The sequence below is a fragment of the Bombus vancouverensis genome, chromosome 7 (genome assembly GCF_051014615.1).
Source record: "Bombus vancouverensis nearcticus chromosome 7, iyBomVanc1_principal, whole genome shotgun sequence".
Taxonomy (NCBI): domain Eukaryota; kingdom Metazoa; phylum Arthropoda; class Insecta; order Hymenoptera; family Apidae; genus Bombus; species Bombus vancouverensis.
In genome coordinates this window covers 16,309,657-16,336,694 of record NC_134917.1, presented here as the reverse complement: position 1 = coordinate 16,336,694, position 27,038 = coordinate 16,309,657, and the positions used below count along the sequence as shown (strand labels likewise).

General features: G+C 42.1%; 2 protein-coding genes across 6 annotated transcripts; one reads left to right on the top strand and one right to left on the bottom strand.

Moving 5' to 3' along the window:
- Positions 1–598: 598 nt before the first annotated feature.
- Positions 599–26,923, bottom strand: sev (receptor protein-tyrosine kinase sevenless). 5 transcript variants are annotated; one of them, XM_076620284.1, is made up of 21 exons: positions 25,984–26,923; positions 18,582–18,641; positions 13,350–13,409; positions 13,118–13,208; positions 11,237–11,469; positions 10,896–11,135; positions 10,080–10,227; positions 9,499–9,995; positions 9,008–9,297; positions 8,577–8,933; positions 8,051–8,354; positions 7,638–7,961; positions 6,929–7,530; positions 6,121–6,759; positions 4,637–6,042; positions 4,130–4,549; positions 3,785–4,008; positions 3,227–3,697; positions 2,780–3,143; positions 2,139–2,192; positions 599–1,994 (listed from the first exon to the last, which is right to left on the bottom strand). In XM_076620284.1, exons 1-21 carry the CDS (start codon positions 26,134–26,136, stop codon positions 1,120–1,122), a joined length of 7,812 nt encoding a protein of 2,603 aa, XP_076476399.1. In that variant the 5' UTR covers positions 26,137–26,923; the 3' UTR covers positions 599–1,119. The 5 variants fall into 5 exon arrangements, with proteins under 5 accessions (XP_076476399.1, XP_076476400.1, XP_076476401.1 ...); XM_076620285.1 differs by having other exon boundaries at positions 3,785–4,005; XM_076620286.1 differs by having other exon boundaries at positions 11,025–11,135.
- LOC117157137 (cAMP-dependent protein kinase catalytic subunit 1) lies at positions 11,710–12,967 on the top strand. The gene has a single exon (XM_033334909.2). It carries the CDS (start codon positions 11,924–11,926, stop codon positions 12,965–12,967), a length of 1,044 nt encoding a protein of 347 aa, XP_033190800.1. The 5' UTR covers positions 11,710–11,923.
- Positions 26,924–27,038: the final 115 nt, after the last annotated feature.

The window sequence follows — 27,038 nt, the reverse complement described above, 5'->3', positions numbered from 1 at the left end:
ATATAAAATATACAAAATTCATACAATATAATTATTTTCTTAGTAATATATTCCCTATGACGATGTTGAAGATATTTACAGAATTTGGTTTATTTTTACTTCAAAGTTATAAAGTTTGTAGATGAAGGAACTAATATTATACATATTATAATCATTATATAAAAGTATGTTTTTAAATAGGAAGACTATGAAATATTTTTTAATTATAGGACTATTTCTTTTTATATTTGATAGCCAAATATTGAGTACTATTTATTAATATACTTGCTTTAATTTATCGGTTTTTTGCCAATCTATTTTTTACGAACCATTCATTCTTTTATCGCGTTAAACTATAAAAAGTCAGTTTTAGAAAGTACATATTCACACTTTACTCTTATCACTACTATTCTATGTTTCGTTTACTATTTCTCTCGGATGGATACTTACAATATCGTTTTAATACTTTCATGGAAAGAATAAGCAAAATTTAAAAAGTAGGAAATTTATATATTGTTAAAGTATTTACAAACCTCTTTGAATTTTATTGATTTTTAAATCATTAATAATGAAATTTGAAAATACAAGTTTTAAAAATTCTCAGTTCAGTCACATAAAGTTAAATATATGCAAAAATTTATTCTTGTACTGTTTTAAAAAGAACCACTACATGTATATGTAAAACTTAACAAGTCCTTAAACGTAATATGAATATCAGTTTTCATACTATACTTTATATTACCGCTAATATGAAATTTGTACAATGAATGGTGAAAATTTACTCATACTTCCGTGTCATTAAATAAATACATTAGTTGTAATGACAAATATAAAACTAACGCAGATTAATCACCACATAATTCTCTCTAACTATTCTCGATTCTAAGATACTAAGCAACATGTCCGATAGTCAACTAAAATTAATGTCATTATCAAATGAAATCTTTCTGCCACAGTTCATGTAAAATAAATTTCAGATACTAAAACTTAAATATGTACATACATTAATATGGCAGTTTAAAGCTATGGAACTATACACGCATTTCCAGTTTCGGTACGGAGTTATTATTGAAATTATGATTCTGTTTTAGAAACACGACCCATCAAATCACTTAATCCATCACATCTTTAATAAAAACTTCACGACCCGTTTACTCTAACAGCATCCGTATTTATGTTCGTGTATGTGACTATATTGTTACTATCCTCGACAACTGGAGTCTGTCTCAATAAGTTCAATAATGCACTGTTTATCACCAAAGGTATGTTAGCTTTACCATTTTGCAAATTGGAATGAGTCCTTTGAATTTTTGGCAATGGGTTCTTCGTAACGTTATTATCGTTTGACTCGCCGGTTCCTCCGATAACGCCGTTCTTTAATGGAAGAACATTTTGTGAACTAATTAACGATGAACTAGGTCGAGTAGGTGGCGCTAAACTAATATTCGAGCTTAAAGAACTAGAACTTCTACCTTCTAAACTTAATTCCGATCCTCGTCGTTCGGTTACGTTCCTCTTATTTTTCCGCTGATCAGTCAATGATGTGAAGGAATCTCTTTTTAAAATCGCTTTAATAGTAGGATTAGTTAATTTCGAACTATCTAAAGTGTTACATTTTTCAGTCATGCTCGTGATCGATGCTCTTTTACGTTCTGGTAAATTCAAACTAGATATCGACGATCTCTTGTCACACTTTCTTTCTGGTTGTTCTTTCGCATCATTCGAAGCATCTTTATGTTCTTGTGGCGCATCAGAATGCAAATTGCTCTTTACATCTACGTTTGTACTAGATTTATTCATATTGGCTACATTTTGCTCGGAGATATGAATCGACCGAGGCACTTCGTATCCGTTTGTTGAATTTTCCCTTGGCATGATATCTTCGTTATCCGCTAACAATTCTAAATATTTCGGTATTTCATTCGATTGTGATGTAAGTGTCGCATTATGGGAATTCTGAAGGAACGGTTGCATATCTCGGCTGCCTTCTGAGCTGCTGGATTTCCAAGAATTCCCTGTGAAAATCAACACAAAATCAACATTATATTACATTCAGCCTTATTCAATAGTTGTATTATGAGTTTGAATTTGTATAAGAAGAAAAGGAAGACTGGTCGAAAAAGCAACATATATAGATGATCTTTACAAAGAGAACCTACCTGAATTATTATGATTTTGGTTCTCGTCAGCAAAGTAAGCCATGTTAGAGACGCCTGCAAGCATGAGCCATGCAATGATAAATATGTATTCAAGCAAATTGTTAAATTTATATATTTAACACTTTTATGGCATCGCATCTTGATGATTCGAATCGCAATTATCGAGTATGATCACTTTTCGAAACAAATACGCTTGTTGTTGTAACATGTGAAAATAAATTAATGTTAATCCTATTAGTTGTTGAAGCAGCTATTAGCTTACAAGTTTAGAAATTGAACTTTACGAGATGGCTATGAAAATTATGTAGATATATGATCGTATAAATAAGCAACAGAGAGGGTTTTAGTCATAAATGAACGAAAATTTGTATGCAAATTTTTTTACGTCATTCCCCAAGCTATATACGTATATTTTAGAAATATTTCGTTTTACGTAGTAAATTCATTTTGTGAATTGAAATATTGGAGAATGAGATAAAAAATATTAGTATCGAACTATAAGAATCATCCTAATAAGCTAATACGTGTTTGCTGACAATTAATAATCGATAATTGATATATTTGAAAAAAAATGTATATTTACGTTCCATGCCAGAGATTTACATAATGCAAATGTTAATATCCGTATGATTGAAACATACCTCTTCTAGCTAAATAATGACCAGCATGAACCGGGTTCAGTTGTGCATCCTCTATGGTACTTCGAAGACTAACTATATTTTCAAGGCAAACTTTAAAGCTCGGTCTAGCATCGGCAACGCTCCAACAACGCAACATGAGCTGATGTAAAGCAGGTGGACAATTTAGAGATTTGGGCAACCTTCCACCTGCTCGTACATGGTGTAATACTTCGATATTTGTTCTGGCAGGATACGGTTGTTGTCCCAAGGACGTGATTTCCCACATTAATACACCAAATGCCCAGACATCACTCTGTGAAGTGAATACACCGTCCACTAACGATTCAGGTGCCATCCATCGAACAGGAAGTAATCCTTCTCCCTCCTGTAACAAAAAGTTGAATATTTGTTTCTGTTTTATATCAAGATCGTAAATTGTTATTATATTAGAATTAGGAAGATATTTACCTTTCGATAATAATCGTTCTTATATATATCTCTGGCCAGTCCAAAGTCACCGATCTTAACGACACGGTTCTCTCGATCTCTGGCAGATACCAAACAATTTCTACACGCGAGATCTCTATGTACAAAATGGAGCTCCTCCAAATAACGGCATCCCCTTGCCACATCCTCGCACATAGCGAGCAAATCTTGCAGACGTAACGCGTGTGGATCCGATGGTTGCAAAGATCGACTCGCCCTTAAATAACTCAGTAAATCTCCAGCTTCCATCAGTTCCAACACCAATAACGGTGGGTCGGTATCTAAACAGACTCCCAAAAGTCTTAACACGTGTTTATGTCGAAAATGACTCATGAGTCTAGCTTCTTGAAGGAACTCTGTCTTTTCCTGGGCCGAGGCACCTTTTCGCAACGTTTTGATCGCAACTGGCGTAACTCCCGGTCTTTCCAAATCCTTCGCATTCCCTTGAAATACCTGAAAAATTCGTATGCACGCGATAACGACATAATCTCGTAATTACAATGACAGTTTTTGAATATTTGTTATTTATATGTCGCTTACTTCACCAAAGGCTCCGCTACCCAAAAACTTCGCTAAGGTAATCTGTTCCCTTCTGATTTTAGGAAGCGTAGAATCGTCCGGATCGTTCTGCAAGGTAGACGCGTACAACGCGTTCGATTGAACGAAATTTCCGCGTGGTATCTCCCGAAGCGTCGCTAACTCGACGTCGCTCACTAACGGAGGTAAAACCGCCGTTTTATCGTCTTTGCATTGCCGGTACACTGCTGAATTACAAAACTTATTCTTTATACTCCTGTTAACTGCACTCGAAGTGTACTTATTCAAACAGGGATTACTTTAACCATTAAAAAAAATACACTTTATTTATAATCATCATACACTTACGGCAACGGAAATAACAGAAGCAAATGATAAAAGTGATAAGAGTGACGAAAAGTCCCAACACTAAACCAATTTGTCGTTGATCTGCTAATATTCCACCGGTGGCTTCAGTTAAATCAATGATCGGGCTGGATCTGCTCCAACTACCGAAACCGTACGCGTTTCTAGCTTGAATACGAAACCGATACTTGTCGTCCATGTCTCCCGTGATTATCCAATAATTGTCCGTCCCATTGTAATACAACTTCCAGCTCGCGTTCCCGGCGGAGTCTATTTGCTCGTTAATTTCATTGATCTTCATCCCTTCGACACGGTACAACGTGATCTGCGAGCCATGAGCTTGCGCTGGTTCCCAATTCAATTGGTACACAGAGTTACGGAGTGTGGTTACCGTTGGCATACCTGGAGCACTCGGTACATCACCTGTTCCCCGAATAACACAAAACAATACGTGGATAATTCTAAGAAACAATTTTAATAATTCTATAAAGAACAGAAGGAATTCGTTACCTAACGTTTGAAACGTGAACCTCCCATCTGTTGGCCACACGAAATCTTTCTTGTAATTTGGATATCTCAGAAGCAGATGAAATTTGTACAAAGTTCGTGGTTGTAATTTTTTGATGAAATACGTCACTTTATCGTTTTCCATCGTAAAGTCATTCGCCTCTTGCCAATTTTCTACAGCAACATCTTTGTATTCCAACGTGTATTTGACCATCAAATCGACTGTTGGCACCCAGGATACGTTCAAGCTATTCACGCTAACCCCGGTTAACGTCAAATTATTAGGTTCTGGATACATCTTGACTACTTGACCGGGACTTTCGCTGTATACATCGTTAACGTGGGCAGGATAAGCGCGAACGAACACTAGATACTCCTGATCGGGTAGCCATGGTTCCAACATGGTGAAGAATCTTCCATCGGTTGTGCGTTCGGTGCCTTTTATAAATTGTTCTCCCTTTTGTCGTGCTCCGTTTATTAATCGAACCAATCTCCAATGTACCTCGTATCGTACAGCTGCGGCATTTAATATCTTCGGTGGCATCCAGTAGACGATAGCCAAAGTTGGTGTCAGAGCTTCCACGGTTACGTTCTCCGGAGCTGTAGGAGCGCCAGCTTCGGTTCGTAACACGACACCAGAATCAAACTCTAAACTCATCGACTCCGAATCAGCGTAATAATTACTCAAAGCCAGTTTCAGTCTATATTTCGTGAAAGGCTTCAAATCCTTTATTTCGTATTCCTTCTCGTAAGTCTGCAACTTTGTTCTGTCGCTGTCCTCGCACATGTTTGGATCATTTTCTAGACATTGAGACACGTATATCGTGTATAGCGTCGTAGGTAAGCTGTATCCTTCGCAGCCAAATCGAGGAATCGGCTCGGGAAGTCTCACAGTGATGCTACTTGCTGTTTTTCTCGCTTCTTCCACGTTGTAGGAGTCTTGACGAGGAATCAAACAGTTGGTGATCGGATAGGTTTGCAGAGACTTCCCAAGGGCTTTGATGCTTCGTACAGATGGTAAATAAAAGTGTTTGATCTGCTCGTCATCGGGATATTTTTTATTTACAAAATAAATTTGATCCTCCGGAATGTTGGACCAATAAATGTTCATCTTGTCGACGGTCAACGATCTTGCTGGTAATCCTTTGTTGAAACCTGCGCTTACTATCAGATTGCACTTACATCCGTCGATATCGGCGCTGTTTAGGTGACCTTCCAAAGAAATCCAGTACATGACTGGTTTTTGATAATCGGTGCTATCGATCGTCATCACAGGAATCACGGACGGTCTGTAAGGACAGGAACAATCGTCTATATGATCGAAGAACGGTTGAATATCACCGCCGCTTAAATTCGACCGCATTATTACTCCACCGTCTTTCTTAGTTTGTTCTATCCAATACAACGATCTGCAAGAAATTAAATCAGATTATAGAATAAATTTGAAATATGTGTACGAAGAAGGATTGCGTAAAAATAGTAGGTACCCGGTAGATGGTAATATATCAAGATTCACGATACGTCTGCTCGTCGTAACGATGTTTTCGTATTTAAGAATTCCAGCTTGCCACATGGTCAAATCTAACTTCATGATACATCCACCGTTTTCTCGATAGCTGGATTCGGACCAGTAAAGATGTCTCGCCACCCAATCGACAGTTATACTAAATGCACTGTTGTTCAACGTCAATATTTTAGTAGCGTTTGCCCCATCCAAGTCCGACGTTACCAACTCCTGCATTTCGTTGATCCAGTAAATTTTGCTTTCCGCGGCCAGATACGTCACTTCAACCGCGATGTGCCGAGTAACGGTATAGTTCATTTCCTGATCCAAATCGGATATTCGAACCGCGTCCATCGTGGCGACCAGCAATTGCGGTATCGGATTTTCGTAAATCGTCGAAACGCTGATCACGTCGGTGTACGGTCCAGCGCCAATTTCCGTATGAGCTCGAACTTGGAAGTAATACGTCGTGTTTGGCAACAGGTCTTGAACGGTGTGCTCTAACAACGTGGATGGAATAAGCGACTGATCGCAGATTTGCATCTCGACGTTGTTCTCCTTAAACCAACACTGAACCGTGTATCCGGTGATCAGACCATTCGTGAACTCGGGTTGATCCCACCTGTAACGATATTATTTTTTAAATAAACTCAATGATCGCATAGGGGTAAAAAGCTTTTATCGTTATAAAATAAAATATTCGACGCCGGTGACAACAACGATTCGGTCTCCGCTCGGTAAGTAACAGTCTAGTAAAAGATAGCAGTGAATTTCTTTCTTATGATATTCACCTGAATATCGCAAATATGTCGACATTTTCGCTCAGTGGTTCTTTACGAAACTCTATAAACGCTCTAGGATTCGTTGGCTGACTGGGGACGCTTTGTGGCGACCTCAGTATCTTCCTTGTATGGTGTGCCGTTTCCCAATACGTGAAGGCTTTCACAGTCACCTCCAGGACCGAATAAGGCAAAATCTGTTCGGAATTGTTATAAGGCATCGAGGTTTCCGTCGTTATCTCCGGATTCGAATTGGTATTGATATAATCCGCGAATTTCACTTCGTAGAAGACAGTTCCATAATTGATATTCTCCACCGGGTCCCAGGATATGTTAAAGTTCCTCCAGCTGCCTTCTACTCTAATACTGCTATAATTTACGGCGTTTGGTAATACAGCTACGGTTTCTGATGTAAGATTCTTTGGATATTGATGAAGCGCTGGATCCATGACGGCCACCATGTGAAGGCCTGACAAGCTGATACCGTTTATTATGGCCGTGTTTTGGCCAGACAGATCGCCTATCACCGCGTTCCGGTCGTCTTGAAGCCACAGAAGATGCTCCGAGAAGTAGCATAAAGGGCCTTGCATGTTTGGATACTGCAGTGCTGAGACCTTAAAAACATATCGAGAAACGGAATTAATGATTCTATTGCTACTATCAACGACAACGATATGTTCTTTCTTTTTGCAAAATAAGAAAATTAAACGACGATAGAAACCTTCTCAGGCACGATTTTGTGACTCATCGAAATTCTTTCGGACGTTGGCGCTCGATAAACGATAGATCCACTTTCGTAGCTTCGGACAATCCAATAAACGTATCTGTTCTCTGTGTCCAGCGTTAACCCCATCACTTGTTTCCCGTTAAATATTTCATCCGAATGATAGTATCTTCTGTCTTGTCCGTTTAAACGAGCCACTTCAACGGCGTGGCCTGTTGACCAATACAGGTACGCTTCCAAAGAATCGATCATTAATTCTTTAACGATGGCCAGAATCGACATGGGCTCTTGATGAGATCCATTCAAATTTGCTCTTGTTATCTGTAGAGAAAATACAGGGGAAAAGCATAGAATGAAATAAATTTTTAAGTAAATAGAATCGATCGAACGTATAAGAAACATTTATTTACAATTTGTTGCTTTGGATTAGCCCAGTACAATTTTTTCGATATCCAATCGACAGCGACGCTCCCGACAGAGTGGATATTCATCCTCGTTTTTTGATGGCTCGTAATATTGTACCGATACAACGCAGAATTGTTTCCTACGATGTACAGAATATCCTTGTACCAGCTGACATCAACGATGTGATAATCAACCTCTGTCTCCTTCAAGCCCGCTTTATAGATCAAAGTGTCGATATTCTCTCCGGTTACGTCGCTTCTTAGGAGACCCTCGTTTGCGGACCACAAAATGGATGCGTGTGATCCGTCCCTAGAAGGTTGATCAAACGTCGTACAAATTAATTCTCAGAGATATTCCTCTTGAAACGATCGACGATTAGACTCGTAATTAGACTACGAATATTTATAAAGACTGTCGAATTTCTTATTTTACGTATTTCCGCATTTTTATACTTTTTGATTTTTCACAAATACGTAAATGGATTTTTGCACCTATCGAGATTTCCTGTAAGTACATCTAATCGTGATTTACCTCAAGGTTCGACCCCTGAACTCGGTTGACCAGGGACCTCTGCCAGCGCTCGTGTAAGCCGCCGCCTTAATCGAGTACTCTGATTTCTCTCGAAGATTGTGCACGGTATGAGACGATCCAGCGATATCCTTCTGATGTATCGTCTCTCCGGTAGATTCGTCTTTGATCTCCAATTCGTAAGACCAATTTTGCCAGGCTCCTTTGCCCTGGCCGCCCAATAAATGAGGCGCCTGCCAAGAAACTTTCGCCCTCTCCACACCAAGGACAGCTTGCACGCCCGTAGGAGGATTCACGGGGACAGGAACTGGTTGGCTCGCGTCCATAAGTACATTGACACTGACAAACGAACCGTTCGACCTGAAAAGAACGCTTTTATCGAAGCATCTGCGCATAGATCTCCAGCCTGGTTGAATAGGAAGCAACATTCTCACCTATCGGGGTAAGCATTGTGAAAATATCTGTTTTGTCCCGAGTGATATCCCTCTATCAATACCTCTTCCCCGTTCGTCCAATAAAACAAGCCGTTCGCCATGGCTAACGAGACCACGTTCTTGAATCTTGGTTGCTGCGTGTTGGCGCGAAGATTTATAACTTCACGACCATCCAGAGAGACGGATATTACAGTATTTTGGATGTGATGAGGAACGAGAAGACGGAAGTTGGTGTGATCGACGGTGAACGCTCCTAAATTAGCGTCTTCTAGAATTAAATATGGCTGAACCTGTAAAAATCCGTGCAAGGTTATCGAGGATGAATTTAAGTTTTTGGCGTAAGCTTTTGGTCCGTAAAATGCCCGAGTTCAAAACTGTTGAAACGCGACGCGATTATTCCGTGGTATATTTTCTGCTATTATATTTTACAGTTTGATGTAGACCAGCGATATCTTAGCCAGCCTTTCAGGCGTCTTACATACGAAACGTACCTCGTGCTTCACTCCGTTGCTTATGTCAGCCAGATCCAATCGGTACAAACCGCCCCTGGTGACCCAGAATAAGTAACCATTGTACGGGTCTACCTCGATGTGCGTGGGTCGCGTCAAGAAGCCAGCCACGGCCACTGTCAAACCTCTTCCGTCCAGATTGCATCTAGCAATCTGCCAAACCGTTGTCGCGTGTTTCACCTCGCCCAGAATGTACAAGTGAAGGTTCAGCCAATCGACCGATAAACTCAGAGGTTTAAAGTTCGCCTGGCTCGGGCTGAGTATCACCGTTGGTTTCGTTCGTTTCGTGATGGACGTTCTGTACACGTATCCTAATGAATCGGAAATGAAGAGCCGAGCGGAAGCCACGTGAATCGCCACTCCTCGAATCGTGCTCGTATTTTCGTAAACCACGCTAGGATCGTCCAACATGTCCGCATCTTGTTTCATAACCACGTGCTGACCTCCGAGAATTAAAATAGGTTGTTGCGTGTCTTTCACTGTAACGTCACGAATCTCGTTAATGTTCGCATCGTTTGAAAAACTTGCTGAAATTTTAATTTCCATCTGGTACTGATACGTACCAGCCGGTTCTGGAGTGGTCATGACGCAAGTTACCGCAGGTGGTCCCTCTCCAACCCCGTTCCTCATGGTCACGCTAATGGAATAATTCTTATTAGGCTCGAGATTTTGGAACATGTAGTGGTCCGTGTTTTCGGAGGCTGGTATATCCTGTAGGTTAATCGTAAAACGTATGTAACTGGACTGTTAGAGTATCTATCCCTTTCGAACCCTCGCTGGATAATCGTTATGCGAATAGGAAAGAAACGCCATGCCAGAAACGTATTTCGTGAGATCTGGTTCTTACAAGCTAAGAAGCTGATGTTAGCGGGATCAAAGATGAACGAACCGATAGGTCAAGCATGCATCGCTTAAACTCGCGGACGTAAATTTTTGAAAGCTCGTTTATCTAATCAGCGTTAATCGTGCCAGCGTTTTTCTAACGATCTTAACGATCAAAGAAGCCGTGCATTTGTCCCGAGCATATTATTTGCTTCGCAATTTTTACCTGTCCATGTACGTATAAATATATGTATACTATTTGTGGGAAAAGGTAGGCAGTCTTGCAGAACCAGTTGCTATTTACTCGCACAGTGGTGTTTACTACTAAAGTTAGAGAGAATAGGAAAAGCGCAATCGGCTTTACATCGACGAACGTCGTGTCGACGAATGCCGGTAAATAGCGACGATAGCTTAGACAGAACAGTCGAGGGTTTGGAAACGTATTCGCGTAGAACGATACGTTTCGCGAAAATGAAGATAACTGTATCGAAGAAACTAATTGCAAGGAAAGAAACTAATTGTATGGAACGTTATTGAAGTTCTGGCGTGGCGTATACCTTAAGCTGGGAGTGATCAGCCCCTTGCAGACGCAGGACATAAGACAAAAGTGGCCCATTCGGGAAAGGGCCCGGTTCCCAAGACACAGAGGCGCGGCAGCTGTCTACCGCTACCGCTCTTACAATTACCGGTGCTGAGGTTGGTAAACCGGCAGCCAACGTTCGTATCACGACGCTCGGAGCGGAAACGATAGGCTCCGGATTGTGTTGAGACGATTTTAACAGTAACGCTACGCGAAACTGCAATTAAAATGGCCAAGTGATGATATAACATTTACGAAAGGAAACAACGACGACAACCCGCGACATTTAAATAAATATAATTAAATTTAAAAACGTACCCTATATTTCGTGTAAGGTTGCAAATTTTCGACTAAAATCTGATCGTCCTCTCCCCACGATTGATTTCTACAATATTGCCAGGTCTCAGCCAGTTCCTCGTACCTCCATTGCACTAAGTACGATATGCCTCCGCCGCGTCTTTCGATGTCTATTCCTTTCCATTCGAGTCGTAGGGAAGTTGCGGTTAGCGAGTCCGCTACCAAAGCTGGCGCCGATGGAATACCTATTTCCGCTGATAACGAACATCGATAGGTATCAATACGCGTTACGGAGTAGAAGATTTATTTGGTTATGAGTAGACCGCCGATCTTGATACGTTTGTGGGAAATTTGAAAGTAAAAGGTGTACAGGTTGCGCGCGATACGTAAAAATATAGAAAACATTACAAACACGGTACTCCGTGTAATACATAGTAGTTAAAACGTTGTTCTAGCCGATTTCCATCTTCTTAATTGCATTCGTAGAAATATAATCTGCGCAATAAATATCCGCGGTCTGGTTACGAGAATCGCGTGAAAAATCGACAAAAGTCGATCGCGAAGGCAACGTTGCAAAGGGTCTCCTCCGCTCGCGAACGTCAATCGTATAGCGGAACTGCCATAACCGCCGTTATTTATCTGTCAGAACGTTTTCGTATACGGAGATCTGCGAATATTTTAATTCCGAAGCGCACCGTAGCTTACGCGATGAATCCGGAACGGCAACGAGCTTTCACAGAGTACAAAAAGATACTGGACGAACTGAAGACAGCTTTCTTGGAAAGATGGAAGATTAACAAAACCGACAATGTCAAACTAGAAGATTTCGATCAATTTCGGACCGTGGGTACCGGCGCCTTCGGCCGTGTCATACTCGTGAAATATAAACCAACGTCCACGTACTACGCCATGAAGATCTTAGAGAAAGCAAAAATCGTGAAGATGAAGCAAGTCGAGCATACGTACAACGAGAAAAGGATACTACAGTGCGTGAGGTTCCCCTTTGTCGTCTATATGGAGTACTGTTTCAAAGACAATTCCTACGTATACATGGTGTTACCGTTTATCAACGGTGGCGAAATGTTCACGCACCTAAGACGAATGGGGAAGTTCGACGAATCTCTGGCGCGATTCTACGCCGCGCAAGTTGCTCTCGCGCTGGAATATCTTCATCACTGCAGCCTCGTTTACAGAGACTTGAAGCCGGAGAACATTTTAATTCAAAACACCGGCTACATCCGAGTGACAGACTTTGGCTTCTGTAAGATGATCGACGGTAGAACGTGGACTTTGTGCGGTACGCCTGAATATCTCGCACCAGAAGTAATCTTATCGAAAGGATACGGTAAATCCGTGGATTGGTGGAGCTTCGGTGTTTTGATCTACGAAATGAACGCTGGATATCCGCCGTTTTATTCGCGAGACCCGATGAAAATATACGAGAAGATCGTCTCTGGTAAGTACAAGTTCGCTCATCATTTTGGCGGAGAGCTGAGGGATATATTGAAAAACATACTGCAAGTGGATCTGACTAGGAGATACGGAAATCTGAAAGGTGGATCTATGGATATAAAAGGACACAGGTGGTTTCAATCGACCGATTGGAATCAGATATATCATCAGAAGATACAGCCTAGTTTCATACCGGAATGCTCGGCGCCGGAAGACACCAGCAATTTCGATTTGTACGCGGAAGAGTCGCTGAAAATAGCCACGATGGATCGTTACGCCAAGGAATTCGCCAACTTTTAATCGAACCGATTACGGAATACCGTTGATTTAACAGCGAAGCGTATCTTTGGAGATACAGAGAACTGTACGCTACAGCGGAGGCTCGTTACGCGAAACAACTTGAAACAGCGTTCGTCGCGTCAACTTCGTCGTCAGCGAAGTGCATATTACCTTTTAGTTGTTGAAAGTAACGGTTCAGCGCGTCGTGACAACCCAGGACACAGTACAATTCTTTGGGTGGTAGCAATTCTTGCGTTCCATTCTACAAAACGATACAGCTGACGTTAGATTTGGTAAAATGTTACGCTCCGTGTAATGACAAAAAAAAAAAAAAAAAAAAGGAAAAAGAAAAACGACATTTAACGTTAAAATTAGAAGTAATAATGTCTTAATATGTACTGACGCAGACGGCTTGACAGCTCGTGTCGAGTGCTCGTTGCCACGCTCCGCAGCCTTTTGTGCACTGAAACAGACGGAAAATATACGCGTGATACTACGTTAGACGATGTTCGTTACGTGTCTGATTGTATACTATCCCGTTTCTAATTGTACAAAATATATTACGGTCGAACGAGTTTACAGGCTTACGGTACAAGTTTACAAGTTCATGGTAAAGACACGAATTCATCAAGTATTCGTATATACAACAGTTTCGTCTTATTATCGGTAGTGGAGCGTGTGCAGCGTGTTTATGCAAATCGAAGTAGACAACACGCGCTCGTTTGTCCTTAATCGGTACCTCGATTCGATTCTTCGAACGGCGGAACGATCGAATCGAGACGATCAGTGGCGGTAAAGAAACGTGGCACGCTGCGTCATTTTGGCATTGAAGTAACTGGAGCTGTATTCGAAAGATGAACGTAAGTACGAGGCACGTGCCTCAAGTAACGCCCACGTTCATAAGACGGGCCCGGTCGGTTCGTGCCGAGCATGGATTTGCGAACCGAAGTTTAACGCATTAACTTTCTGCGCGAGAGGATGTGGGTATTTGTCGGCGACAAGCCAGTCGAAGTAAGAAGAAGTGGACAAGGAAGAGAACGTACGAGAACTACGAACACGCGCGCATGTGTTTGTTTACCATGGAGATCGTGATCGTTCGCAATTGTACGGAACTTGTTCGCTGAGGCGCCTGATACGATCCTCCGGTCTAGTCTTTTTTTCTTTTACCGATAAACATGTCATAAGATCAGCAATGTTATCGTTCAGAAAATTGCGTTATTGCTTTGACTTGGTTATTAACCCGTCCTGTTACGATCTTACTCAATAATAAATCAAGTCGTCTCGTCGTTGAATTCCGATGGGATCGATGGTCATCCGAAAAAACGTTAAAAATTTTTTTAGCGTCCCAAGAGATATCAAAAATCTTTGATTGTCCGAAAGAGAGTTATTTTTGGTTGTCCGAGAAAGCGTCGAGTATCGTGGATCGTTGGTCGAACGAACGAACCGAGAACGAGAAATATCTTGAAATATTTCTTCGAGCACATCTTGAAATAATTCGTGCTTCGACGAAACGTAAATATACGAGATACAGCGTGCTCGATGACCTCAAGGACTCGAGGAAGAACAAGTTTGTAATAGTTACGTCTAGACTGGAAGCTTTCGTCGTCGTCGTCGTCTGTAACTCGTTTTTCCTTCCTTCAAGTATCGTCCTCCGGTATGTCGGTTCTGTGTATACCAGCCGCGTTTCCTGTTCCAATTTCTAATTTCGCCAGATAACAGGCGATAATTGACGTTTAATCTCGTCCTCGATGAAAAACGAGAGGCTGGTTAGAATGATGGTTGTTACGGTAGTTGCAACGTTCGTGGACAGCTGCGCCTAGTAAAATCGTTATTTCAACATCGTATCCCGAGATACAAGAGAGCCATTTACCAATTGTCAGGCTGATCGACACTCGGCCGCGTTGGAGAGGCGCCGCACATAAATGATACCCCTCTCGACATTTTAGAATAATCAGCTCGCCATGCAAAGACTTAATTCGACGAGATTAGCGGTGCACCTGCGTTATCATAAGCTTCAAGCTTCGACGTAAATTCGTCTTGTATTACGTACTTGCTTTTTAGTAGAAAGAACGCTGTATTCTTTTTTTTTTTTTTTATTTATCACTCGTGCAACTTGGGAAATTCTAATTAAAAAATAGCATCGGATATTACTTTGATCTTGCGTAGTTTGGTACTTTAACTTCTGTCAGCTTAATCTACGAGAGTTTAAAAAAACCAGTAACAGTAAAAATTTAGAAAATTAAATCTCGTTCACGTGTCTGCTGAATAAATTATTCTATACGAATACGTATAGAATAAATACATATTAGAGGATATCACAAAGGTCAAATAGTTTAAAAATTCTAGAAGGAAAGGGACCTCCGACGCTAGATAGATAAGTTATTAATAAACATTTGGTGGCGGTTTCGTGACTTTGACGAGTTGCAAGTAAGCGCGACACTCGTGCGATTTCTTACAACGATCGTCGCAAAGAACCCTGAATGCAGACGAGCGATACTTTGTCGCGCGATCCCGCTGCGATCACACGTCCGTCTTTGTTGTTCTTAACAGGAAAACAAAGAGAGTGGCGCGATCGCAGCGAGATCGCGCGATAAAACGTCCATCGTCCGCATTCAGGGTGAATCGATGTGTCAGATACGGAACGCATCGTTCGTTTCGAGGGAATTATTTGGAGAAACTTTCGAGTTAAAAATACGACTGTCGTTTTTATCAGTTTGAACCAAAGAGAAAGGAAAATAAGACGTAGAAAAAGAAGAAATAGAAGGCGCGCGCAAGATGCGTCGAACGAGCGTTTATCTTGGCAATGCACGATAGTCAAAGCGACCACTCTAACGACCTTAGACGACGATAATTTTTAACGTCTTAATTAATCATATTTCTCGTGACGTTCTATCACTTCCAGCCCATATCGGCTACGATCCCCCTTTTTCAATTAGTTCGCACGAAACATCAACGTTCCTTCGACTCGTTCCCCGATTCTATTCCACTCGTCCTCCGATTCTATTCGACTGGCCACGCTCAAATTCGACTCGCCGCGTTAAACGATCGTAATCTTCTCGGTTTCGTGGCTGTGCCGTAAATAGGGGTTGACAAAACTATCAGACAGTGGAAAACAACCGAAGCACAGCGGCTCGACGCTGCGCCCGCTAATTTCTCACTTCCTCATTAAAACCTCAACACACATTACGCCCCAGTCTGGCCCTCGCTCTACTCGGCTCCCCGTAGATCGTAGATCTTCATCCTACCACGAACGAGGATCTATCCGTTCTCTCCTCGTTTCGTTCGAGCCATCGTTCACTGATTGCGCTCTGTGCTCGCACGACAACAACAAGGCTTAAAAAATCTGAAGCCTCCAATGGATGATATCTGATCGCACAAATTAGACTGCAGATTCGTTCGTTTTCCAGGTCTCAAAAACGGACGCAAGGAACCTTAGATGGTTTCAACTGTTTATTAGTAAATACGAGGAAAGACGTAGGAAGTTTGTGAGAAGCATGAAATACAATAACTTCTGGTAGCTAATGTCAAGTAGATGCAATTTGTCACGGAGACCTCGATGCTGGTGGTCTGCCACTTTACACAAACACACTCGAATGGGTAAAGTCAGAGTGCCAGATTCATTTTAAACGAGAAGCTTGACAAGCTTTTACGTGTATACTTTGCTCTCGTTTATGCACTCGAGACTTATGACCACGCACAGAATATTTTATACGCCGTTTGACATAATTGGAGGATAGTTTGCCGTTTTACCTTCACCTCTATATCCGTTACTCGTGTCTGTACGTTAATACGTTTTTTAATCATCTCAATGGCAACTTTTACTACACTGTCGCACGAGTAACAGGCTTACTTCTGTTTCATTGGTTGACGCGATAAAGCTACTCGTAATTACGTTCCCTTGATTGTCCTGACCAATGCATGGCATATATATTCTTCGCATTATGCACATATCCTCATAATATATACATATGTACACGGTAGAACGTTTGGTACAAAAGAAATTCCAGAGGTATCGGTTCACCGCCATCGAACCATGAAATTACCGGAAGAAGCACCAAAGCCGAGCCAGGCTTACACGATTTTGTTCGATCAAAATTACATCGTAAAAATTCATATCCGTAATCTGTCACGTCCATTCCTTTCTGTGATATTACTAAAAAAAAAAAAAAAAAAAAAAAAGAGAGAAAAATGGTGATCAGACGTCAGCAAAACGAGACAGAGTTTAGCGACGAGCGACGGGTAAAATAGCTGGATTAACCGAGAAAGGCAATTAGGGTTGCGTTTAGCAAAAAGTAGAGCATCTTCCTTTTGAATGGTGTCAGCCGCAAGCTAACCGTTATTCGTGCGCGTTACTGGAACGTACGAACCGTGAAACGAGGCGAGGAAGGAAATCGTTTCGAGCGCAATTCACGTACCGGCCCGTGGTATTCGAGGCTTTTCAACCAGCACGCAACCTCGTGTCACAAAGTTGTTTAAAAAATGCACGCGGTTGATCACCGTGTACCATAGACGGAACGTAAATACAAATCGTGTTCGTGACAGGAGCGCGCACTGGAAGAAGCGGTCGTAACTTAATGACAGCGTTCCTCTTTATCCTTTTTTCGGTGGCTCGCGATAATTAAGTGTATCGCTGAGCCTTTTGTCCTTTTCGTCGCATTAATTGCGGTTCTCGTTTCCTACCCTGGAGACACGCGTTGCTGGATATCCTTCCGGCCACCGCGGGGATCCTTTCTCCGTCTCGTCCCTTGTCCCTCGTTTTCCCTTTGTACTCTTTGGAACGTGCTAACGATCCTCTCTGAATTCCAAGTCTGGTTAATTCGTTCCTTTTTTCCAAGAACTTTCTTAGACTCTCGCTTAGTCCTCTGAACCTCGTACGCAAAGTACGATTCAACGTTAACGAGCATGATCGTAGCGGCGGTTTTTCGCGGCTTTCTCCGCTGGCGCTTCCGCAACTGGGTGAAACGGGAGACAGAGAGGCCCAGAGGAGCGGAAAGAGACAAGCAAGCAGAGAGAGCGAATCCGGAGTCACACGGCAATTTGGCGACATCCGCCATAGGCCGCACTTGTACGCGATCCAATTTAAAGTCACGAAGCCGTACGAGCCCGGCCATTCTTTCATTCGTACGCGTAATACGTGTACACGTTCATCCATTCATTGCTTTTGGCTACGCTGGTAACGTCCGAATAGCGGAGCAACAGCCTACAGAAGAGAGGAGAACGAGAAAGGGAGACGAAGGACCTGACTTTGTTTTTATTTGCCGTTTACCGTCTCTTTACTAGCCAGCCAGTGAACAGGCACCCCGGGGACGGCAGCGGAAGTACTTTCATTGTGCCAGGGGACCGGCGTCCCTTTATTTTCGTCTCCGATGTTCGCCTATGTTAATAAACGTTCGACGATGCTCCCCGACGAACTTTAAATTTGTGGCGCAACCGACGCGAGAATTATCATCGTTCGGACTTAAGGTTGCAGAACTATTTAAAAGGAATTAGAGTCGGGAGAAGAGTCACGGAAATACGAATTTCTTCTCACGAATCGTTCGAATTAGGACTGTTCTCCGATCGTACTACGAGACTGAATACTGGACCGATTTATAAATCTGTTTGACGCAGGATGGAAATATATTCGTTCGCTTACCTGGTCGATCTTGCATCGTATGCCACATCCCACCTCCGAGCTCGAGTCGTCCGTTCGATTCTGAAACGAACAAGGGAAAGTTTAATCGACTGCTGCCGTTGCAAGTTGGTAACCTTAGTTAAAACATTTTACTCGCCGTTTTCTTTTTTTTCAATTCTCAACAGACGTACGTTAAAATATGTCTTTAATTCTGCGTGTTTTTTATTTTCTACGTGATATCGTATTATACGAGCTGTTACGAGTTAATGGCCAAATATTTTAAGTCACACGGGACACCCTAATTAAGGAGGACAATATTCTCATAATGACTCTTAACGTAATATGCAAAATATTTCGCAGTTGTCGACAGATCGCGATGATTTAAATTCATGGACAAACAGGTGATACACGATATATTTGAATAAATACGATCGTCCAGTCGACCAGGTACGCATAGAAACTAGTTGATTCTCAAAAATTCCCATAGTGGCACGCTTGGCTTCACACCCTTGTTATCGGCGCTGGAATTGTTCGCCACCCTCGATCTAGTAGATTCGACGAGCACGTTACACCCTTCTTTCCTCGCTTTCTTTTTTTTACGATTTGCTTTCGTTTCCATTAAAAACCGGACGCGCACCTGTGTACCGGAAACGCGTAACGTACAGGTGCAAAAGGTGTAACAAGCGCGCTTATCCGAAACGGTAGCAGAGACCTGAGACTTGGCACGATCGTTCGGCGATTCATTCGCGACGGACTAGGTATAGCGGGGGTGTCAATTGAACCGGATGAAACAATTTACTATCTTTTAAAGCTGGCAAGCGATTCAATTTATTTTCTACGGCCCCTGCACGCTACGCGGCTCTACCGTTACCGCCGTTCGAATCGCAATTTTTTCGCCATACATCGGCGTGTGCATGAAATTTCCAATGAGAACAACACCTCGAACGATACCGTTCTTTGCGAGTAAACCAAACGAAAAATTTGCGATCGAACGTCCTTATTGCAGCGACCGGATTGGAAATTTAAATATACGTACACCTCGTATACAATTACGTTTTTCTGGTAAATATCTTCGCAACAGTAGACTGAAAATGTATATACGAAGAAGGTTTTTGAATCGGCGCTTACCGATTTACGTAAAGAAATATTAGCCGTGAACGGTTGTTCTCTGTTTTCCCATCGGAGCAACAAAAAGCGCGAAGAGTGACGAGTCGTTCGATAAGAAATGCCAGACTGATGCGATGGTGCAGTGTTTTCGCGACTATCGCCTCTTGGCGTGGATGTATCAATTTTACGATGAATTTTTTTCTTTCTCTCTCTTCTTTCCATTGTCGAGGAATCTCGTTGTTCGTTCCTTGCCTCGACACGATGCTCGTTTAACTTTGCACCCGATTAATCAACCCGCCTAGACTACAACACCGTATGAGAGTAAATACCCTTGAGACATGTAACCATTCCTCCTCGCTAGAATATTCGCGCCAATTATTCCTTTCGGTGATCGAAATCCGTGCTTTCGATTTTTCCTCCACAACTTTTCTCAAGTTTTCACAGATAATTTTCTTCTTCGATTATTCGAACAATCGTTAGCGATTATCGCGTCAGGAGATTCTAAACGATCACTCCTTTTTATTGCGACGCCTTTATCCCTACTTCCTGTTGCCACTAAAAGGTACAACGAGTCTTGTCATCCTCTGAACGGAAATCAGCCGGTAAAGAGCAATTTTATCTGATCTGAGGTAATCGTCTAATGTATACCTGCTCGTCCTTCCGCACGTCCTTCCGTTAAGCCAAGTCCAACATCTTCGTCACGCCTGAAAGCGTTCGCCAACTGTTGCATCCCGCCTCCAACGGTCTTCGACGTTGATGACTGGGTCTAATGACCGGCTACCGCGTGTCTTGTTTTCAGTTCGATGCACGCGAGACTCCCGCGGCAAGACGATTTTTATCAAATCTTCCTTTCAAGGTCCTCGTCGAACGTGATCGTCTTAACGCGAACTCCGTACTTGCGCGTCCACCATGTATTAATCGTCTCTTACGTGCATTACGTAAACGTTACCACGTTCGATGTTCGTGACTTATTTTTCCTTTTCATAAGAGAGGCAAACCAGACACGATTCGCGTAGACGGACTAAGTCAGACGTTGCTTCATGGAACGATATCTCGCGTATTTTCCAAATTATCGTAGAAACAACGTGTTCTAGGATTCCATAGACTCTCCTTTTGAAGTTATTACGAGTAAAATTTCAGGCCGTGTGAATCTTCTCTGATAACGCTATCGAAAATTTATTATTTGCAACAGCTGCAAACAACGATCTTTCTACTCTTCGTCTGGTATCGAATAATAAAAAAAAAAACATTTAATTCCACCTGGCTAATTTCACTAATCTGTTAATTTGAAGATGAGACGCTGCAGCAAACTTTCAACGATAATCAGGTGGGATCTATGGCAAACTGATGAAAAATGCATCGCGATCTATCTTAGACATCTAGAAATAGTACAACTCACGGGGCTTTGACACGCTCAAAGCGTCCCAGGGTGTTTCGAGTCGAAGGCAAAGGGTATCAGGTTTTTTTTCGTGCGGTCACGAACAAGCTACGGTCGCACGGTGTTGAATATACACCGGACGGTGTCCACTCGGATGGAACATCTACCTTTGAAGTCTGAGGTTTGTCTTTGGCAAACACCTTAACGGTGTGCCTTTCTCTTTCTCTCTCTCTCTCTCTCCTTTCTACATCCCTTTCGGCGTTCGTTTGAAAAGCAACGCAATCGGCGTTTCCAACGTTTGACCGCGCAAACGTTGCACTTCGTCCACGAACCACGTCAATTATTCTCGCGTTACTCGACGAATTAAAAAGATACGCATCACCTCGCGTGGTTCACTTTGTGCTCGTTAGCCATCGAAAGCAGGAAACGTTTTTCACCGCGGTTATTTACCATGGAAAACCGTTTCCACTTCATATTATCGAGCGTAGCGATTGATATTTCTTCAGATTCCTATGTCTTATTTTTGACATTTTTGAATTTGAATCTAAAGGCGCAAGGTTGCACACGTAATAATTAAAAATATATGAAATATCTCGTTGTAATATCAAATGGGTGCTTAAGTTTCATTTTCTTGCGTTCGTAAAAATATAAGTGCGCAGAAAAATACACAGTTTATTCGTAAGTCTGGCACGAAAAGTAGATCGAAGATTTTCTAACTCGCAACTGATAAGACAAAGTCTATGAAACTTTGGGAATTCTTATTTTTGTATCAACTCAAAAAAATCGCATTGTCCAGTGTCCTGTTATCCAGTGTACTTACGAACATCTTAATAATTGTAATACCGATGTACGTAAAATTCAGAATTTCTAAATATTTCTGTCCACGTGATGAAACGATCACCGTACCAGTCGCACGTTAAGCTACAAAAGAGTCGTCGCTACAAAATTTGAACGTTGTGGTGACTCGTCAGAGACGCGTCTAGGCGCTCGGACGCACGGTCGCCATTTAATTTCGTTAATTACTTTCGAGATCATGAGACAAATTAAAAACATTCGCCATCAGCTGCCACCCGTTATCATCTTCCAGCCAGTATGCACTCTCGACGTATACGTGTGTGTGGAACGTGCATGCCTTTTAATTGATATGACGTCATATAAAGACGCCGAAACTCCGTTTCTCAGGATTTGTTTGCGGCTCGAAGCCGAAGAGTTTAACAGGACCGTTCCTCGAGAAATTTTCGTTGCTCGAAAGAAGTAATAATATTCTACGAGTTAAAGTCCTTCGATTCGAAATTTTCAACGATTTCGACTGCCCTTATCGATCGTCAAAGAAAATCCCTGACACGAGGGTATCCCTGGTCGTTCGAAAACGATATTCCCCCGAATGCTCGCAATAGATGTGGGCCACTCGCCCGTATGCGTACGTGCTTAACGTCGCATTCAACTCTGAGATAGTCGTAAATCATCCCTCGATCTTGGCCATAGATTTCTTAATATGACTTCGCTTTAATAATTTAAGTTAAAACTTTTAACTGAGAGTATTGAAAGATCCTATGTACAAGCTTCGTAAATATATTTCGTACACGAAGTCTGGCGTTTCGAGCCAACGACGACACTGGCGTTCTGAATTATCAGGTTTTCCTTAAGTTCATCCATCGTCCGAACGTTTATCCGTAAAATTTTTTACCGCAATAAACTTTCGCCTACGATAAATCCTCGACCGATGCAGCCTCGACCTTAACGCATATTTCCTCGATAGATAAAGGTTGTTTTTTCACGAAGAAAAGTCGTCGCATAACATTGATCATCGAACTTCGACTTCGTAACACTATGTTTTTGCTATATCTTGTTATGTTTGCGTCTTGTTACAGTAACAACGACGTAAAAGTAACAGAATTTATAAAAGCCACTAATAAACACGGTAAACATAGAAAACATAGCGAAACAATCTCGAACGAGCATAAAGCACGAGCCGGTGATCGGTAGAACGATTTGGAATTTCACACGATTATCGGTGGACTTGGAGGTGAACCCCTAGCAAGTTACGAGGCACGCGTTGTAGGTGAGAGGATGTGGCTGGCAGGAAGTTCATTGTGTACGGTTACACATATAATGTTGCACGTGGAACGATCCTGCGGATTCTACGTAGTTTCGTACCGACGACAGATCGGAATTCGTCAGATCGCACGCTCGATTCGAATCCTTGCACGATCCTTGTACGAATCCGTGAAATTACGTCGTGGTTAAATCGCGTTCCGTGCAGTATGAGATCGCATGTAGGTTAACGCGTGGGCGGAGATCCATTACAAGCACCGTTTAAGTAATTATTTTTCAATTAAGGAGGAAAAATTGAAAAAGTAGCGTCCAGACGAAATTATGGAATTCCAGCTTCTATCGAGCAAACAGTTAGGCGTGTGAAGTAGCAATTGCGCCAATTTACCTGGCTCGTTGTGTCGTTTTATTATCGAGATACTTACACGAGGAGGTTGTTGTATACTTATGTATTATCGTATCTATACTAGGAAAGATGATATACTAAAGAAGATATACCAAAACCATCAAGTATAAATGTATTTGGATCAGAGCGCTGGTGGACCACGACGAAATCACGACATGTCGCAGTTTAGAAAGCTAACCGTCGCTGTTATGCAACCAGTAAGGTCATTCTAAGCATCATCTCGAGATACGATAAGGCAGCCTCACTGCTACTCGTGTTTGGTAAATATCACGAGCGCCATTCGTACGCGATGCATCATAAACACAGATGTTGATCTACACGAATTTTTATTAAGATTCTCGTATTTTTTTTCACCTAAAACTTCCACGTTCGATCGACGACTCTTATCCCTACCTTATCGTTACCCTTCGAGCGTTGCCCTTCGAACTTTGACTTGGCGAAGACGTGAAAAAAGGAAAAAAAGAGAAAAAGAAAGAAGGAAAATGAAGAGCAGAACGAAGGGAAGATAAGGGATCGAGAAGTTGATTTCCCAGCCGTGATTTCTTTTATCTGGCGCCGGATAATTGAAATGCAACGTTTCGAGAAACCTTTCTACGTCTGACGAGAGAGATATCGACAAACGCAAGCGGGGTCGCATTCACAGACTCGACCGAACCGATCTCTTTTCACGGCAGGATGAAAGTCTGAGAATTCTATTAAGCCGAGACGAAACGTTCCAAGTCTCGAAGCGGACGGTTCCCGTGGCCCGTGTGAACAAACTCGTCGTAAGAAGTTGGTAATCAGTGTCTTTGGCAATTGGCGTGAACGAAATTGCCAGCAATTATCAATTAAACTCTCCACGAAAGGATCGGTTTAATCATTTCTCCAGACCGCCTTTTGTTCCGTTTATCTCTCCTCATGCATCCTTTCAATCGCCTCAATGTCGCTCTTTGTACGAGCTACAGAGAAGAAAAAGCGGATAGAAAAAGCACGTTTCCGAGTGATCCTTTCGCACGAGCTCAAAGGATCGTCAAACTCGAGCAACCGTAAAGAATTGATACGCGTGTCTCGCAGGTTAACGAACATATCGATCGATGTTTTAACAAAGGTACTGTGCTTAGCAGTAGAGGAAAAGAATAGAAAATATAGAAAATACGATTAGAAGCTTCTGTATCTGTTACAACTGGGCTTTCATCCTCGAGATCGTGCTTATGGACTGCGATGATGCGCCGTCGTGTAGTTAAGTTAATTAATGAATGGTACAGTCGGGATGGAGAGTGGACTTAAATTGATACGTCCTTCGTGCGGAGCCATTTTTGTGCTACGCTTGCCTCGCTCCGAGAACTCTTCTCGCGATTCCAACGAATCGACCAGTTTCCTTATCGTCTTTTTTTTTTGTAATTTTACAGCTTTAGCTATTTCGTAAAAATGTAATATCTATCATTTTTTCCAGCAACGATTGCTATATACATACATATATATATATATATGGATCAAGGAAATTTCGACGATGTAAAAAAAGGTATACATATATGTATGAAGGAATCGCGAGGTGATGACAAACGAACGATAGGCGAGTCACAAATTGAAACAACGAATGAAAATAATCGGTACCCCTTACGGAAAAGGCTATCGAGTGGGCTGACGCAGCGATCACGAATAGATTTCTCGTTTCATTTCGCGGATACGAACTTTGCGACTGTATTGACCTCTTCGGCATGGAATCACGCGCCATGAAGAATTTCCCAGCGATTGTGATTGTTTATTGCTTAAACGGTCATGCACGCGTACAGTGCACGCGAACTATGAAAGTCTAGAATGGAAAAAAACGGTATTTGCATTTTACGGACGATTTAGAGACCGGATTACATGTCGGAGCGCTTCTTAAAATTCCATTGGCTACGTCTGATCGACCGGCCACGCGACGATCTTCGTCGCTCTTATCTACTGCCACTTTCATAATAAGAATTTGCCATAATATTACGAGTAATCCCGCGAATGTGATAAAGAAGAGGGAGAAGAGATAATGCCATCTTTTTGATTTACTCGCTGTAAGTTTCGTTTTATCGGGCTTGCTGCTATATTATCCTCGGTGCACACAAGGTAAATAGTACGTAAAAGTATTATGTAAAAGCCACGTAAACAACCTTACCACATAATTAGAATGCATTTTCAAGCCGTATATGTACATTTGTACCTCTTACTCTCAACCATCCAACGAGACATCCTTTCTAAACGGGCTGAAAGGTTACCAGGTTTGCGATGCAACGAGTCACGCGTTCGAAATAAACGGCGAACGATTCGTCGAGATTCGAAAGTACCAAAGTATGTGAATTTCCGCTCTTTTTATATCTTTCGAATTCGCCGACGAGTTGAGAAATACTCCCGATAAGATGTCACTACGATTTATGCGTATGAAATCGTCAGACCTTGAGAATTCAACTTTTATGTGTAACTGGAAAATTCTACGCATTGATATTCGTGAATAGTTTTATTCTGACCTGATTTAAGTCGAGATCCGGGCATTTCGAGGCACATTCTTCTTGCAGGTTGGCTGGAGCAGCTGGATCTTCGAAGTCTTCTGGCAGAAGCGCCGAGACGCTTCCCGCCATCGCCAACACCTTCAGAAATGCACATAATCCCGTTGCTAACATAATATCAACAACCCCCCGGTGAAACGAACCCTCGATCACCCTCCACGGAATTTTCGTAGCAATTTCCTTAACCGTCGATCGTCATTGTTCTCTGGATCCGGACGACCTCCACGACCTTAGAAAAAGCTTCGAAACACGAATCAAGCCTCCTTCCTCCTCATTCTTCCACATCGATCCTCGAACTTGAGGAATCCCAACGTTCTTTCAACGATTACTGTTCTTCGAGCGAAATCTCAACTTTTCACACTAATAGTCGGACGATGTACAAATCGATCTCTTCCATGAAGTGTCACACACCAGCACTCTGATCTTGCAAATCTTCAAATTACCCTTCACTGTCCTTCTTATTATTGTTTGTATCGATAATTAACGAAAAACTTCCAAGGCCCCTAATATTGCACACAAATCGTAGTTCCAATACACCCTTTACTATGTCGATCGTATATTCACTATGTTTAAAGCTACCAATATACATTTGCGTGTTCGGTTTAACAATTGTCACTGAAAATATCCACCGATGCAAATGTCAACGACTAAAAATCCGAAAGATTTCCATCGTTTTCTTTTCCCGCTGGTAAAAAATTGGATTATCGTCCAGGCACTTCTCGTGTACGAATTCAAAAACAAGAGGCTTTCCGGTGATAAAGTAGGATTCCACGCTGTTTCGAATCACCTGTGACGTTTTGAGTCACGAGGCCCTCACTCTAAGAGCCTGACGTGGTTGTTGTTAATGTCTGGCAAGCATAAGAGCAACTGACTCCGAATGGCCACTAGAGAGTCAACTATCCCCCACCATGGCCACCCTTATCTGTTGCACTCTGCTTGACCAATTCCGTACGGTGGTGGTAGGTATACTCCGAACCGAGCAGAGCGAAGCGTGTACACGTGAGGCCACTGTGGTA

Coding starts and splice junctions, on each gene's coding strand:
- sev (XM_076620284.1), bottom strand. CDS start 26,136: ATGTTAGCAACGGGATTATGTGCATTTCTGAAGGTGTTGGCGATGGCG. Junction 13,410..18,581: donor TACGATGCAAGATCGACCAG/GTAAGCGAACGA, acceptor CGTCTGTTTCAG/TGCACAAAAGGCTGCGGAGC. Junction 6,760..6,928: donor GACATATTTGCGATATTCAG/GTGAATATCATA, acceptor ATATCGTTACAG/GTGGGATCAACCCGAGTTCA.
- LOC117157137 (XM_033334909.2), top strand. CDS start 11,924: ATGAATCCGGAACGGCAACGAGCTTTCACAGAGTACAAAAAGATACTG.